The sequence below is a fragment of the Salvia splendens genome, chromosome 20 (genome assembly GCF_004379255.2).
Source record: "Salvia splendens isolate huo1 chromosome 20, SspV2, whole genome shotgun sequence".
Classification (NCBI taxonomy): domain Eukaryota; kingdom Viridiplantae; phylum Streptophyta; class Magnoliopsida; order Lamiales; family Lamiaceae; genus Salvia; species Salvia splendens.
In genome coordinates, this window is record NC_056051.1 from 27,485,487 (window position 1) to 27,502,765 (window position 17,279).

Below are 17,279 nucleotides of genomic sequence, written 5' to 3' on the forward strand. Positions count from 1 at the left end.
GTTGGCTTGTATATGTTCTAAGAAGGGGATCAGCCTTCGAAGAACAAGATACCTCAGTAACATTTGTAAGAGACGACACGCACAGAGACAGACAAAACACACAGACAAAACGCACAGAGACAAATAAAGACCAAGTAAACCAAATAAAGCACATTGACTGAACAGGACTCAAGACTGACTGACCGGACTGTCTCTTACAAATGGAACTTTTTGAGGTTGGAAATGTGCCATGTTCGGGGTACCTGTTCTCCTGACATGTGAGCCAATTTGTAAGACCCTTTGCCGAGGACTTCTGACACCCGATACGGACCTTCCCATGTGGGTTCGAGCTTGCCCAGCTTTTCTGCTCGGCTTACTTCGTTGTTTCTCAAGACGAGATTTCCCACTTGAAATTGCAGCTTCTTCACCCTTTGGTTGTAATACCGGGCTACTTGCTCCTTGTACTTGGCTGCTTTTATGCATGCCAATTCTCTTCTTTCTTCGGCAAGATCTAGCTCGGCTCTCAGTCCGTCGTCATTCATTTCTGAGGAGAAATTTAGAGTTCGGGGACTGGGTACGCCGATCTCCACCGGAATTACGGCTTCAGTGCCGTACACCAGACTGTACGGAGTTTCACCGTTGGAGGTTGTGGGTGTAGTTCGGTAGGACCATAGGACTTGAGGGAGATTTTCTACCCATTGTCCTTTGGCTTGTTCTAACCGAGCTTTTAACCCTTTCACCAGGATACGATTTGTTACCTCCGTTTGTCCGTTTGCTTGTGGATGAGAGACCGAAGTGAACCGCTGTTGAATATTCAGCTCTTGGCACCAATTCTTGAACGTCTTGTCGGTGAACTGAGTCCCGTTATCCGAGATGAGGATGTGGGGTATGCCAAATCGGCACACTATGTTCTTCCAGACGAAATCCAATGCCTTCGAGCTCGTTATCGTAGCTAATGGTTCAGCTTCCACCCACTTCGTAAAGTAGTCCACGGCAACGATTAGGAATTTCATTTGCCGAGGAGCTTGAGGAAGTGGTCCCACTATGTCTATGCCCCATTGCATGAAAGGCCAAGGGCTTTGCATAGTGTATAGATCGGTCTGCGGCATCCTTGGGACATTTGCATGAATTTGGCACTTCGTACACTTCTTGACGAGCTGCACTGCCTCTTGTACCATGGTTGGCCAATAATATCCCCATCTCAGAACTTTTTTAGCTAAAGCTCTGGCTCCGATGTGGCTACCGCACGATCCTTCATGAACTTCTCTGAGGATGTAGTCCGTCTCTTCTGGTCCTACGCACCGCAATAACGGCTGGAGGTAAGACTTTCTAAAGAGGACTCCTTCGTGAAGTTCGTACCGAAGTGCTCGGCATGTGATCTTCCGAGCTTCTCTCTTATCCTCGGGCAATTGTCCTTGATCCAGATACTGCAAGATCGGCGTCATCCAGTTCGGCGAGCTGGATACTGAATGTACCTCGGCTTCATCAATGCTTCGATGCATTAATTCTTCCGCCTTTGAGCTCGGATCTGAGGCCAACTTACTTAAGGTATCTGCTCGGCTATTTTCCGCTCTGGGAATGCGGATTATCCGAAAATAGGAGAAACTTCGGCTGATGCTTTGCGCTTTGTCCAAATACTTCTTCATTCTCTCGTCACGAGCTTCACTTGTACCCAACATGTGATTTACTATGACTTGTGAATCACAATGGACTTTGAGAGATTTGACGAGCAGACTTTGCGCTAACTGGAGTCCGGCCAGGAGGGCTTCGTACTCGGCTTCATTATTAGTAGTGGGGAATAGGAACCGAAGTGAGTAGGTTACCTCGTGTCCGTCGGGAGCGACAAGTAAAATACCAGCTCCACTTCCCATCTTGTTTGAAGCTCCATCTACGAATCCGCTCCAGCAGTCCGGCGGCTCTACTTCGGATTCCAAGGGCTGTGCTAGTTCGGCATTGGCAGAATTTTTCTGTTCGGCAATGACAGGGATTGCTTGATCGAACTTGGCCTCTGCAAGAAAATCTGCCAAGGCTTGTCCCTTGATGGCTTTTCGAGGTAGGTACTCGATTGAGTGTTCTCCCAGCTCTATGGCCCATTTGGCGATTCTGCCTGATGCTTCTGGCTTGGTCAAAACTTGCCGAAGAGGCAGATCGGTTAAGACACATACCTTGTGAGCATAGAAGTATGGCCGCAGTCTCCTTGCTGCATTTACTAACGCCAGAGCAATTTTTTCCAGAGGTTGATACCTTGTTTCTGGACCTCTTAATGCTCGGCTTGTAAAGTAGATGGGAAACTGCTTTAGGCCTTCTTCTCGTACAAGCACCGCGCTGATGGTTTGATCCGATGCCGCTAAGTATAAGAATATTACTTCGGCTTCGGTTGGAGCAGAGAGAATAGGAAGCTCGGCTAGATAACTTTTGAGCTCGTCAAAGGCCTTTTTCTGCTCGGCTCCCCACTCGAACTTTGGTGCCTTTTTCAACACCTTGAAGAACGGCAGTTGCTTTTCGGCTGCTTGGGAAAGGAATCGATTCAGTGCGGCTAGACATCCAGTTAGCCTTTGCACGTCATGTATGGACTTCGGCATTGCCATGTTCTGAACGACTTGAACTTTTGAGGGGTTTGCTTTGAGTCCGTCCTTTGAAACCCAACAACCTAGAAATTTTCCCGAATCTACCAAAAAGGTACATTTTTGGGGGTTGAGTTTGAGGTTGGCTTTTCGGAGCACGTCGAGAGTGGATTTGAGGTTGTCTTCGTACTCCGAAGTGCTTTTGCTTTTGACAACTATGTCGTCGACATACACTTCAACCTGTTTTCCGATTAGGTGCTGAAAAAGCTTGTCTACCATCCTTTGATAAGTGGCTCCGGCATTCTTTAAACCGAATGGCATCTTTTTATAAGCGAAAATGCCGAAATCGGTAATGAAAGCTGTTTTCGCAGCGTCACTCTCATCCATCAACACTTGGTGATATCCTTTGTATAAATCAAGAAAACAGAAAATTTCGAAGCCGATCAAAGCTTCTACTTTTTTATCTATATTCGGAAGGGGATAGCAATCTTTAGGACAGTGCTTGTTTAGATCGGTAAAATCTATGCACATCCGCCATCCTCCTTCTTTTTTCTTGATCATCACAGGATTGGCCACCCAAGAAGGATATTTCACCTCGAATAGTACATCCGCTTTTAGTAATTGGCGGACTTCGTCATGGATGACTTGGCTTCTTTCTGCCGCAAAGAGTCTTTGCTTCTGTTTTACTGGCCGGATTGAAGGATCAATATTTAACCGATGAGTGATTACCTCGGGGGGCACTCCGGTCATGTCCAACGGAGACCATGCAAAGACATCTTTGTACTCCTTGAGGAGCTGAATGGTCTTTTCCCGGAGTAGAGGCGTTCCTGCGAAGCCGATCTTGACCGTTCTGGATGGATCATCTTCGTATAACTGAACGGTCATTGAGTTCGGCTCTGAAGTGACTTCGGTCATCTCGCTTGCCTTTGACTCCGGTTGCTGTGATTGCTATGCTTGATGGTGCCGAACTGATTGCTCGGCGCTTTTAAGCGCAATCTGCAGACACTCTTTTGCTCTCTTTTGATCACCTCGGATGACCGCTATCCCACCTTTAGTGGGGATCTTGATGGTGAGGTGATAAGTAGAGCAAACGGCCCGAACTGTGTTGAGCCAGTCTCTCCCCAGGATGATGTTGTACGGGGACCGAGCTTTCACCACAAAGAACTCGATCATCGTATTGGAGCTTGTAGGCGCTTTTCCCACCGTGATCGGAAGGCTGATAATACCTTCAGGGCGGGTGTCCTCCTGGGCGAAACTTTTCAGAGGAAGTGGAGCCGGACTGAGCCGAGCTGGATCCACTTCCATTTTATCGAAACATTCTTTAAAAAGAATGCTGACTGACGCTCCTGTATCCACAAATACTCTGTGGATCAGTTTGTTTGCCACTCCGGCTTGAATGACAATAGCGTCTTGATGAGGAGAGATGGCTGGGACGGGATCGGCATCTGAAAATGTAATCACTTCGTCTTTCTTCAGCCTTTTATGTGTTGGCTCCTCTTGATTGGAACCTCTGCGTTCTGCTTTTAGGGACGACTTAGTCTTCCCGGCAGGGAGAGCATCAATAGTCAGGATTACTCCATCATATTGCGGCTCGTCGTCGTCTTCGGGATCCTCATGCCTTTTCGGATCCTGAGGATTGCAGTTCGCACCTCTCTGTCTTTTGTTCTTTTTCGGCTGCTTGCTTTGGTATTTTTTTAACGTCCCTGCTTTCACAAGGGCATCAATACCTGCGGCCAAATGTCGGCACTCCTCGGTATCGTGACCGTAGTCTTGATGGAAGGAGCAATATTGATCCTGAGGTCGGCGCGCGGCCGATTTCGTCATCCGCCTTGGCTTTTCGAACATATCGGAATGCAGTTCGAAAATTTCCGCTCTTGACTTGTTCAATGGTACGAACTGAGCGGGCGGCTTCTCAGGATTGAGACGTGGTCCCAATCTGCCTTGTACCGGTGCCCTTTGAATTCTTTCAAAAGGAGTTCGGCGAGGAATCCTCTGATCGCTATGATCGGGCTTCTTTTCGTCTCCTCTAGATGAGCTGTCTAAAGACCGTTTTCGACGGTCTGCCTCATCGGCACGGGAGAACTGGTCCGCAATGTCCCACATCTCTTGAGCTGTTTGCGGACTGCATTCCACGAGCTTTCTGTAGAGAGCTCCGGGCAGGATTCCATTTTGGAATGCCGAAATGACAAGTAGATCATTGAGATTATCTACTTGTCAGGAAGTCGCTGATCTTTTCGTCGCGACCTTGACGTATAGAAAGCAGCTGAGCCGAAGTGATCCGGGCTTCCGCTTTCTGAAAGAACCTCCTGTGGAAAGCATCCATTAGATCTCGGTAGGATCTAATGCTGCCTTGAGGAAGGCTGTCGAACCACCTTCTGGCGTTCCCGATGAGCAGCTCGGGGAACAGCTTGCACATATGGACCTCATTGAGACCCTGGTTCGCCATATTATACTGATAGCGTCCCAAGAAGTCATGAGGATCCACTAGCCCGTCGTAAGTCATTGACGGTGTCCGGTAGTTCCGCGGCAAAGGAGTTCGGGTGATATCGTCCGAGAACGGAGTCTTTAATGCTCCGTACATGGCGAACCCGACATCTCTTCGGTACGGAGGAGATGGAGTTCTCCTGTGGTTCCGGTACCTAGGAGGAACAGGAACATGTCGGGGTTGAGGATTCTTTCTCCTGGAAGACACGTCACTACTGCGGTAGTGACTTTCATGTCTGGATGAGGAGGGAGAATCCGCCGTTGTCTTCTCCGGCTGTTGGCTCTTCTGCAGGAAGGTTAAGAACTCCTCCTGCTTCTCGGCCAAGAACAGCTTGACAGCTTCATTTAAATCGGGCTGCTGGGAAGACTCGGTGCGATGACTCCTGGAGTGGCTTGTTCCTTCTTCGTGAGAACCGGAGGTAGATGTCTCCCGAGGCCGTTTTTCAGACCTGCGAGCTGGACTAGCTTCCTCACGGTTATCACGAACGGTATTACGGGTAGTGTGTGATCTGGTATGCATTTTTTTTTTTTGGGGTGGAAAAAGGGTCAAAAATTCGCTTTATCACAAATTTGGTTCTCTGCTTCCCACAGACGGCGCCAGTGATGAATCCGCGAATTTTTGATGGTGATGAATGCAGGAAGATGCAGATCACGACACAGAGATTTTACGTGGTTCGATTTACTGAGGTAAATCTACGTCCACGGGAAGAAATGAGGGCAGAGTTGTATTGCTTGATCTGTTTTCTTACAGCTTACAATACAGACTTGCTATTTTGTATTTGATCTCTAGAAAGCGAGAGAGTCTAACCCTATCTATCTGATCTAGGTTCTATTTATACAAAGGACCAAGATCGTGGCATGCAGCATCATTTACTAGGTAGTGGATGTCGTGGAGATCGTGGCGATCTTGCATGGGTCCACTATCCTGCATGAGTTAATGACTGCTTGACACCACTAAATAGATCGTGGGTGTAGTGGAGGTGGAAATCCTGCATGAGTCCACTATCTCCTAGTTCGGTCGAATACTGAGACCGAACTGCTGAATTATTGCCGAGCAGCTTTTGCCGATCTGAGAGTAGAGCTTGATGCCGACCTGAGAGCAGAGTTTGATTGGTTGGCTTTTACCGAGCTGTAGGCTGGGGCCGAACTCTTTGGTTGTGCCGAACTGAACTCTTTAGTCATGCCGGACTGATACTCTTTAGTCATGCCGAACTGATACTCTTTCTTGGGCTTTAGGCTGATGGGCTTTACTGCTGTTGGGCTTGTTTAGTACGTACTCCATCATCATTTAAGGCGATTGAAATGAAGAATACTATCTATGGTTGTGTTTGGTATCAATTTTATTCTTCTTCTGTACTTTTGGAGGCTCTTGAATAAGCTTTTGTGATATTGGTAATAAGTGGGCATCAATTGGTGGGATGAAAGCTGTGCTTGGGAGCATCACACAATTAAATTTGATAAATATAATAAGTTCCATATTGTTGCTTAAAATTTTAAATGCCTGCAAAATTAATCTGGTAATTTGGACTGACAGGTGAATACATGTGCTACCACACTCTACTCCTTATATTCATCTCTATTTTTAATAAAATGGAAGAAATAAGTAAATAACAACTTAACTTGTTCGTCAACTATTAATGGTCTTCATTTTATCTTTATGCAACTATCTGTAATTCTCCCTAAAATAGAAATTCAAGTAAGATTTACAACAACTTAATGGCTTGATGGGCACAAGCTTCGAAATCGGGCTGTGGATATGGATAACTTGGGCCCAAACCGGCCCGATAATATATATGAGGTGACGTCATGGATAAGCTATGCAATATGAATTTTCTTCGATATTTTAACAAAATGACTTAAAAATGGTTTCGTGTCCATATGGAGTAACTCAAATATCTATACAATTTGTCTTTACACATAAATTATCAATTACCTCTCATTCACAATATATTCCCTCCGTCCCACACTAGATGTCATACTTTCCTTATGTGAGCAACATTCTCGTTTAACGCATTTTAATGTTGTTCGTTTCGATTAATATATTTAGTTTGATTCTAATGCATTAAAAAATGTTATTGGAATTTTTAATTTCACAAAATTCATATAAATCAAAGCTTGATTTGATAGTTTATTAATTTATTTGAATTTATAGAGAAAACAAGCAAATCGAGCTTTGATTTATATGAATTTTGTAAAACTAAAAACTTCAATAACATTTTTTAATGTATTAGAATCAAACTAAAAAAATATAAATCGAAACGAACAACTTTAAAAATGCGTTAAACGAGAGTGTTGTTCACATAAGGTATATATCATATCATCTCTCAGTTTTTGGAAACCACATATATAATAAAGTTGTTGCCTTCAATATTTAATTTTACCATATAGTAGTACTCCATTTATTTTGGGTATTTACCATATAATAGTAGTAGTATTTATTTTGGGTGTGTAGCATAGGAAGGAAAAAGGGAAAGCAACTCATAAGAATCCCTAGTATATTATTTTGTTATGTACACATTTCGCTTTTCTCTCGACTTTAAAAGATGAATAAAAATACTACTAACATATAAGACCTTAATCTCTATTTGTAAGCTACTAACCTTAATGAACCAGGTACCAATTTGTGAGTATTAAACTATCAAATCATACTTAAAACTTAAAAAGAAAAAATGCTAGTGCTATAGCACGAATGACAGAACATCAAGAAATGACTTAAAATATGTTTCGTGTCCATAACTCCATATGGAGCAACTCATTTTGTCTTTACACATAAATTATCAATTACCTATCATTTTGAATATACTATATACTAATTATACATAAAGAGGGAACCACACATATAATAAAGGTGTTGTTGTCAATATTTAAATTTACCATATACTTCTAATAAAGTTTTTATTTGTTCTGGGGCTATGTAGCATAGGACGAGAAAAAAGGTGAAGTAGATCATAAGAATCCTATACTATTATATGAATAAGGGGGGTATGCATTCATTTCGATTTTAAATTAACTTTGAAAGGTAAATAAAAACAGCACATTATACATAATTTTATGTAATTGATGAACTTAATATATAAAAAAGTTGGTGCCCCTTTGCTATAAAGTCGGAAAGTCAAAACTAAATTATCCGAATATAATTAATTCCACAAAGTAGTAGTAGTAGTAAGGCCATCCACAACGTTGTTCCTATACCGTTCCTTAAACCACTATTTGAGGGCCCCACTGTACTTTTTTACTCCATTCCTTAACTAAGGAACGGAACTTGCAACCCTCCGTTCCTTAACCGTTCCTTAAATTACTATTCATTCAATTTCATTTTTTTTCCAACTAAATTCAATTAAAAAAACACACTTTATTAAAAAACAAACACACTTTATTAAAAAACAAACACACTTTATTAAAAAACACACAACATTAAAAAAAATTAGTTTGACGCATTTGTTCAAAAGGATCCATTAGTTTGATTAAATTTGGGAGAAGGAAAGTAGAGTTGATTTGAGATGAAAATTGGGGTGGAAATAGAGAGGAATAGATGTGTGTTTGTGATTGAAATGAGTATGAAATAGGAGTATTTATAGAGTAAATAAATAAATAAAAAATTAAAAAAAATACAAAACGGATATAAAAAAACGGTCACATTACCGTTGCAATTTTTTTTTTTTTTATTCAATTCGAATTTTTTTAAAAAAAATTGAATTATTGCGTCACCGGGACGAAGCCCACTCGCGGGGCAGCGAGTGGGCTTCACGCGTCGAATGGGAGGCCGCCACGTCGCCTCGGCGCGTGTCGGAACGTTTCGTTCCGCGTTCCTCCGGAACGGAACGCGACACGGCATAGGAACGGCATGGGCACAGAATGGCGACGGAACGGAGCCTGCAACGCGTGCCGCCGCGGAACCGTTCCGCCGGAACAGCATAGGAACCGCAACGGCACAGCGTTGCGGGTGCCCTAACAGTAGTATAATTTTATTTAATCCAATTAATAAAATTAATACTCCATAATTAAGAATTGAACAGCCACCAAAGTCACCAGCCAAATTGAATCCATATGGAGCGTCTGAAACACGTGTACGGATATAGACCTATCACCGCCTTACGCGTGTCTACATCTTCATCCGACGGCTCTGAACGATCATGATGAGATGAAGATAAACCACCAGCTGGGGGGATTAGTATTACCATAAAGATCGAGACTTTTTGCTAATTTCGTTGAGACTTGACTGAGATAGTGAGTGAGAGATGGCGTTAGCGTTGAAGGCTTTGCACACTTCTTTTGCTGTGCATTTTTTGGCTGTGGTGGGCGCGATTTTGGTGTTGATTTGGTGTATCAGCTTCAGGGGAGGTTTGGCATGGGACTCTTCCAACAAGAACCTTATTTTTAATGTAAATCCCCTCAACCCCTTCCTCCTTTTTCTACTTTCTCTTAAAGAGTTATTTGTTTACAAAAAAATGTTTGTGGTTTGTGTTTGACTTGTCTATTAGCTATATGCCCACATATGCTAGATAGTACTATTATTATCAATTTGGCAGTCTTCTTCTGAGATTTTGACTTGGGCTGTTACTGATTTATTGTTGGTATTTGTAATTTATGTGATGTGATAGTACTGGAGTGGAGGTAGTTGGATTCTTGTTTATCTCAATGCTTAGTTGTTGTGGATGATGGATTAATTCATTGAGCCTGATGATGCATAACCCACTAGATTTTGGGGTTAAGGACTAAGGGAGAAGTGGCAAATGCCTCCATTATTAGCCAAGTTCCTAATTTAATAGTATGATTCTATTGCCTTTGACTATCTTTTACCTTGAGCTTACTTTCTTGCCTGAGTTGTCTCTCTGTAATTCTTGGTTTTTCCTTTCCAGTTTATGGTTAATCCTCTGTCAAGTGATAATAACAACCATCATCAAGGTTTATTGGATGTAATGAACTAGCATGAATGAGGAATAATCTTTTTGATGAAGCCAAACACATATATCTATGATCTTTTGTGATTCTCATATTCTGTTTTCTGTTGTGGCTCCAGCTTCATCCTGTTCTGATGTTCATTGGGTTCATAATAATTGGAGGAGAAGGTAACCAATTTTTGCTAGCTATAACTTGCTTGATTGAACTGAAACATCATTTCCTTTGACATTCGCTATCTCTTTCTAAGTGCAGCCATTGTAAGTTACAAAAGCCTCCCACTAAAGAAGCCTGAGAAGAAACTCATACATCTCGTATTGCATGCTATTGCTCTCATACTCGGCATCATTGGGATATACACAGCCTTCAAGTTTCACAATGAAAGCAATATTGCCAATTTATACAGTTTGCACTCTTGGCTCGGGATTGGTGTTATTGTTCTCTATGGTATTCAGGTAATCACTCATTTGAATTCATATACTTTTCTTTCTATTGCTTCATACACTTTCTTTAATTTCAAGCTGCTTTCTTTGTAAGTGAACACTTGGGGAACTTGTAATGGTTCATGATATGACGTGATGCTATTTTCCACAATGTGCAGTGGGTTTATGGCTTCCTCGTCTTCTTCTTCCCTGGAGGAACACCAACTATCAGAAGTGAGTCGCTTCCATGGCACGTGCTCTTTGGTATCTTTGTGTACATCTTAGCTATTGCCACGGCAGCCTTGGGGTACCTAGAGAAGCTGACGTTCCTTGAGAATTCTGGGCTTGAAAAATATGGGTCAGAGGCGTTCCTTGTGAACTTCACAGCCATTGTCACCGTTTTGTACGGCACCTTTGTCATCTTAACCACCCTCTGCCAGTCACCTACAGAAGATGAGTACAGTTACTCAGCTATTTGAAGTGCTTGTATGTTTCTGCTATTTGTATTCAGTGTTAAAATGTCACACGATTAATTTGACTAGCCATACATGCTAGTAGACTGGATGGTTGTGTTCGATGTATCATAAATGTTTTTTACTACTATGTATTTGGAATCATTGTCACTATAAGTTGAAGTAATGTTGATACACAAAGAAGCTTGAGGTTTTGATCTATCTATAGAAAGACTGAGAATCTGCATCAGCATTTGTACTTTTTTTTTGTATTAATATTACTGTTGTTTAGGGAGTAGAAAAAAAAATTTGTTCTTCTCTTTGAAGTTGAAGTTGAGAAGAAAAAATCATTCTTTAATTAACATGTACTCCTAGTATGATCCAAACAATGAAGTAATATCAAGAAAATACTGATGTGATTAAAAAAATACTACTATCAAATAAATAAAAACACAATTTATTTGACATTTGATGAGATTACAAATGGATACACACTAATCTGGAGTATATACAAAGTTGATGGCAACGTTTGGAAGTTGCCAGCAAAGACATAGAAAATATCTAACACCTTAGCTCTCTGTTATTACCAATCATATTCTGGTAACTGTTTAATGATTATAATAATATGTGGGAATGATCTGTATTGTGCCAACTCATAGAAGGCCACTTCCCTCCTTTCTTGTTTAATACCTTCCAACCAACTTCTCTCTCTCTCTCTCTCTCTCTCTCTCTCCTTCCTCTTTGTGTGTATGTGTGTTTTGATGTTATTTAGCTGTATATAACCTTGTACTATTCATTTTCACTTAACTTTCCTTGAAAAGCAAGAACATATCCCGAATTCTCTCGATTGATGGCGGAGGAGGAAGTAAAAGCAGTCGAGTCCAAGCCTTGTGCCGAGTCCCCGCCTCCGGTGGCCGAGCCGCCAAAAGACGTGGCTGAGGAGAAAGCTGTGGTGCCACCGCCACTACCTCCGGTGCAGGACAAACCAGACGACTCCAAAGCTCTAGTCATAGTTGAAAGTAATTCACTTTCTTACATGTTTTCACTTTCATCATATATTAGCATCTCTTTGTGTGTGTTTGTTCATTTATGTGTAACTGATGTTTGGTTTCTGAATTTAGATATCTATTCACGTGAAGCAAATTTGTTATCCTTGTTTTATTTTACCTTTTCCAAAACAATTCATATTCGAATATTTAAAAATGAGATTTCTCAATTTTTTTGTTTCTTGGAATTGTTAGGTGATGAATATCTTATTGGATTGTTTCTGCAAAAGTTTGTATTTGGAATCGTTTTGTTTATTGTTTTGAGATTGGATTAGAGAACTGATTCTGTTTCTTTGTTGTATCTAATAAAGGAACAAAAAAAAGCAGGAGCCTTTTGCCTTCTCTTGCTGAATAATTCTTTAAACTATTACCAGTTTTATGTCCAAAACTTGTTTATTTGTTTCCTTTTCTTTGTTTCAAACTTCAAAAAAAGGTGGGATTTTAGTTTTTGCAGAAAAGCAAAAATTCACCTAAAATCAAACTGTTAGTCAGTTGTTTCTCCAAGACTTTCTGTAGTTCCATGGCTTCCTTGTTATTTGAGTAATTTTTCCCCCACCTAACATGTGGGACTTTATATGTCTATTTCGGAAGAACCCGAAGCTGCTGCCAAAGAAAAAAAATCAGAGGAGGGCTCCATAAACAGAGGTATCACGATGACTGTGCTCTTGAGCTATAATTATCTTGCTGGAAATAAGATAATCTATGGCCTATAAGATAAGGAATGAGACTTTTTTACTCAACTCCTCTGGTGTCTATGTAGATGCTGCGCTTTCCCGAGTAGCTACAGAGAAGAGATTGTCGTTGATCAAAGCATGGGAGGAAAGTGAGAAATCAAAAGCTGAGAACAAGTAAGCATGCTCCTCAATACTATATGATAGAATTTGAGATGATTTTGCACTTGAATATAAGAGGGGAAAAGTGATGTGACTCTTGCTTGGTTACTTATTTTACAGGGCACAGAAGAAAATGTCGTCTGTCGTGGCTTGGGAGAATAGCAAGAAAGCGACTCTCGAAGCTGAGCTGAAGAAGATAGAGGTAAAGATTCTTTATGTCTTCACTTCTGCTCTATGTAGACACATACACATGGGAAGTAGGCTGACTTCAACGTCATATTTATGTAATTGCCCAATAATTCTGTCGAAATTTACTGCTTCGGTCTTACTTGATGTGTTGGTTTTGTAATGGTCCCTATCTGAACTCAATAGATGCATAAAACAGATGAAGCTTTTCTGCCCAAATTCATGTCCTTTCTGAATTAGGCTTTGCTGCTGCATGTGAGCTGCTTTGCTTTAACTGTCATGTTAATACATTTTTGGCTAATAGGAGCAACTGGAGAAAGCGAAGGCCGGGTATATTGAGAAAACGAAGAACAAGATTGCTGTACTCCACAAGCAAGCGGAGGAGAAACGAGCGATGATTGAGGCGAAGCGTGGAGAGGAACTTCTCAAAGCGGAAGAGACGTCAGCAAAATATCGCGCCACGGGCACTGGTCCAAAGAAATTACTTGGTTGTTTCTGAAGGTGAAATGGGGTTTGAAGCTCAAGTTGATTTGTACATTGTTTTGTTATGGGATTTCTATTTATTGGTTGCCAGATTCATTGTGTGGTATTATGATGTAGAATATGATCGTCTCTTGTTGATTATCTTATGCTTGAATAGTGATTTATTTGTTTATATAAACTAGAAATGAAGTTTATAAGAAAATTTCACATGAATTCTTTCCTAGAAACTGCTGTAGAAACCAAAACACATGCATTCTTTCATGTATAAAAGCTAGAGATTCGACAGTAGACGATCATGGAAAAAAGCAGCTCCGATGTAGTATAAAATCAAGACAAAGAAGTTACATTTCATTATCAAAACAAAAGGCCTCAGAACCCAACCTACAATACACTAAGCAGCTCTAAGCTGAAAATGAAGTTGGTTCACTTTGTGAGCTATATATATATATATATGTTGATGAGAGCAGCTTAGCGTGCTTATGTAGAGACCTCACTGGCGTCGAGAAATGCCATGTCGTTACCACCAATAGGAAAATCCAGCAGCAGCTTCAGCATTGAATCAGATGGATCTTCAAGCTCATATGGCTTAGATGTGTCTGAAAACACAGCAATGTCCTCCTCTGTTTCCTTCTTGACATCCCTAAGCTTGACTTTCATCTCTACTGGGCTGGGGGTCTTACAGAGTTCAAAAACACTGGTTGACTCAACTTTGGTCAAGGATGATGATGACTGTGATGTTGAACTGCGAGATGCAGCTCCACCACATCCATCTCCAGTCTTGTGCACGTTTCTGAATGACTCTCCGACTTCAGTGTTCCAGAGGTGTAGGAAGTAGTCACCTTTGCTGTTGTTGAACGGCATAGAGAGGTGGAACTCAGCATCGAACCTCACACCTTCCCACTTAACCATGTGAGGGGAACCAGATTTTGTGCCAACAGACTTTGAAGATGAAGATGGCCGGTCGAGGGCCTTGCTGTCGAAGCGCTTCCTCAAATGTGAGTTCCAGAAGTTCTTGACATCGTTGTCTGTTCTTCCTGCGAGATGAGAGGCAATGGCAGCCCATCTACCCCAACAGAAACATCACAATTTTAAGAAAGCAAACAGGTAAAAACAGCAGGGGCCCTACAGATGTTTTTTCACCACGAATTGCCAGGTAATAAGCAAAAATGGAAGACAGAGACAGGAGTACAATGAATTCATCACCACAATATCTATTTAGAGCTGGACAAGTGACAGAGGTGATGGAATTACTTGTTACCAAGCGCACCGTGCAGTTGAATAATCATGGTCTCTTCCTCCGGGCTGAAGGGACCACGTTTGATGTCAGGTCGAAGATAGTTGGTCCAGCGAAGACGACAGCTCTTTCCACAGCGAAGGAGACCTGAAAAAATTACCACACAAGCAAAAGACTATCATAGTGAGTGCCTCAGTAAATCTACTGCATCAAACACACTAAAATGGTTCATCGTTATCAAGGATCAGAAAGAATCATAGGAAACATTTGCAGAAAATGGTTCATCTTCCATCTCCAACACCTAAAACCCTCAATCACAAACTAGGAACATCACACACACAAAACATAATCAATTCTTGGGCATTTGCTTAACAAAGTGAAAATTTTATTCTATGTAGTTCTAGAAACAGACAGAACACAAAATGCCTTAAATTAATCTCTATCTCTTCAACACAAACTCAGCTACTACCATACAGTAAACTATTGCATCAGAAAACCTAAAATGGCAAAATTGTTAGAAGAAGAAGAAACCTGCAAGCTGAGGGAGATTCCTCCATGTTCCATGTCCATTCTGTGTGATAAACTCAACAAGAATCTTGTCCTCCTCAGGACTCCAAGCTCCTTTGGTCACTCCCTCTCTCTCACAACATGGCCTTCTTCCCTTCTTCCTCTTCTTCTTCACCTCCTCTTTCTCTCTCTTCATCCCCATTTTCAACCAATCTTCACTGCTCTCAAAAAAACATAAAAAATGGTAGGAGTACCCTTTAAAATTCAAGAGAGAGAGAGAGGAGATAACAAGCCAAGCAAAGCAAAGCAAGAGAATCTGAGGGCATTAAATGCATGGGGATTATATTGACAGGTGAAAAGAAGCATAAATCAAAGCATCACTTTCCCCATTTTTTTCATTTGTTCTCATCTCTGCATCATCCCCATTTATTAAATGTTTGTACTCTCCCAGCTATTCACTTCTCTCTGACATAACTTCATTTTAGAGTCATAAAGGTGCCATCTTTTTTTGACTAGCACCATATAAAAAACTTCAAGAATTTGCACCCAATTAATTCCACGGAAAACAAACAATGAAATATGAGTTGCATGAGAGAGAGAGAGAGAGAGAGAGAGATGGTGCTTACCAGAAATCAAGAGGGAGAAAGGAAGCAGTGGAGAAAGCGTGTAACTGATGGGCTTTTCTTTAGGAGTGTTCTTTTTTATGCCTTGTTTTAGCTGATTTCATGCCATCTTCTCTTCTCATGTTATTTCCCAATATATAATGACAAAAGATTGTGAATTTTGTAAGATACTAACCTCCTTCGTTTTTCAATTTTATTAGTACTACATACAGCATACTATGTCGGAGCACTGTCCGAATCTGTTTTCTCATCTTTCCTATCGAATTATTTTTTTTACCATGTCTTTCTCAATTTATTATACTACAAAGACTATTGTGTAGCTTTTTATACTTATATTAATAAATTATACTAAGATGCAACATAGTTGTTTCCAACTAAATACTGTGAATATTTAAAACAAAAAAAAGAGGCAAAAACAATTGAAGCTTGATTGCCGTATAAAAAAATCTTCCCTACATTAGGTCATACCACTAATTAAGCACTAATATCATTTTCTTTATTATGTGATTTACGAATTATATGTATAAATATTAACCATCATTTGCATAATACAGAATCACGATCAAAGAAGTTTATATGATTTTGTATTTTTGGTCATGAAACGCATGACATGACATGACATGAATCACGTGAATCCATAAGCTTGGGGCTATATAGCATGAAAACACGACTAAACTCACTATAACAACAACATAACCACAACAAATTAGTGAACATCAACCTTAATGAATTTCCAAACGTGGACCCATACATATATAATTACAAGTTCAAGAGAAGAAAAATTGACGTTGGCCCCACAAATCCTTTTACTTTTTGGTTCCCTTCTTTGTCCTAAACAACATTTCCTTTTTTATTACAAATTTCACATTCCCAATTCTTTCCCTTTCCATGTATCCAACAGAACAGCACAGCAAGAAAATAGAAATTAGCTAAACCCCTTTTCATTTTCATAGTAAAAGTAGTGAAACTTGTTCTTTTTTTTTTGAATGCTTGGAAGGGTAAGTGATGGGCCTGCCTTTAGCCCAATGTCCAAGATTTGTGAATGAAGAGAATTATGATGGTGACATCTCTGCTTAAAAGCAACAGGCTGAGTTCTTGCTCCAGAAAGCTTCTAGAAGAGCATTGCCACCTTCCAAGATCGCCATTTTCTTGGATCAGTATTAATTTTTTGATTATGGGCTGTAGTGGTTAATTTACCATGTTATTTATGCATTTTCTGTTTTTTCAGTTACATTGTTGAGTACAAGATTTGCATAGGGAGTTTGTGAAGTTTGAGGATTTGGGCTTCATTACCAGTGTAATGAGACCATATAGTTTGAAATGCAGATGGTGTGATTGCAAATATTAGAAGGAAATATTTTGATACTCAGAAGCCAACTTATCAAAGATGCTTCCCAAAACACAGATGTGATTTCGGAGAGCTTTTACGGTTGAGATCTGTTTGTGGTTTTATAGAAACAGATGTGGAGCTTGGAAGCTTTACATGAAAAAAAAGAAAAGAAAAAAAAGAGAGGTATTTTGCATAACAAATGGGAGGGGCTGCTTATGTTTGGAACTAGTACTATGA

The 17,279-nt window shown here is 40.6% G+C and overlaps 3 protein-coding genes across 3 annotated transcripts; 2 read left to right on the forward strand and 1 right to left on the reverse strand.

Moving 5' to 3' along the window:
* The first annotated feature begins 9,189 nt into the window (after positions 1-9,189).
* On the forward strand, positions 9,190-11,022 carry LOC121782233 (transmembrane ascorbate ferrireductase 1-like). Its single transcript, XM_042179985.1, has 4 exons — positions 9,190-9,409; positions 10,048-10,096; positions 10,182-10,381; positions 10,528-11,022. Exons 1-4 carry the CDS (start codon positions 9,266-9,268, stop codon positions 10,825-10,827), a joined length of 693 nt encoding a protein of 230 aa, XP_042035919.1. The 5' UTR covers positions 9,190-9,265; the 3' UTR covers positions 10,828-11,022.
* Positions 11,023-11,436: 414 nt separating this feature from the next.
* On the forward strand, positions 11,437-13,561 carry LOC121782234 (remorin-like). Its single transcript, XM_042179986.1, has 5 exons — positions 11,437-11,819; positions 12,438-12,491; positions 12,607-12,694; positions 12,800-12,881; positions 13,170-13,561. The coding sequence occupies exons 1-5, from the start codon at positions 11,651-11,653 to the stop codon at positions 13,362-13,364; spliced, it is 588 nt and encodes a 195-aa protein (XP_042035920.1). The 5' UTR covers positions 11,437-11,650; the 3' UTR covers positions 13,365-13,561.
* Positions 13,562-13,644: 83 nt separating this feature from the next.
* On the reverse strand, positions 13,645-15,936 carry LOC121782232 (transcription factor MYB17-like). Its single transcript, XM_042179983.1, has 4 exons — positions 15,716-15,936; positions 15,114-15,307; positions 14,600-14,729; positions 13,645-14,411 (listed from the first exon to the last, which is right to left on the reverse strand). The coding sequence occupies exons 2-4, from the start codon at positions 15,289-15,291 to the stop codon at positions 13,826-13,828; spliced, it is 894 nt and encodes a 297-aa protein (XP_042035917.1). The 5' UTR covers positions 15,292-15,307; positions 15,716-15,936; the 3' UTR covers positions 13,645-13,825.
* Between the last annotated feature and the right edge of the window lie 1,343 nt (positions 15,937-17,279).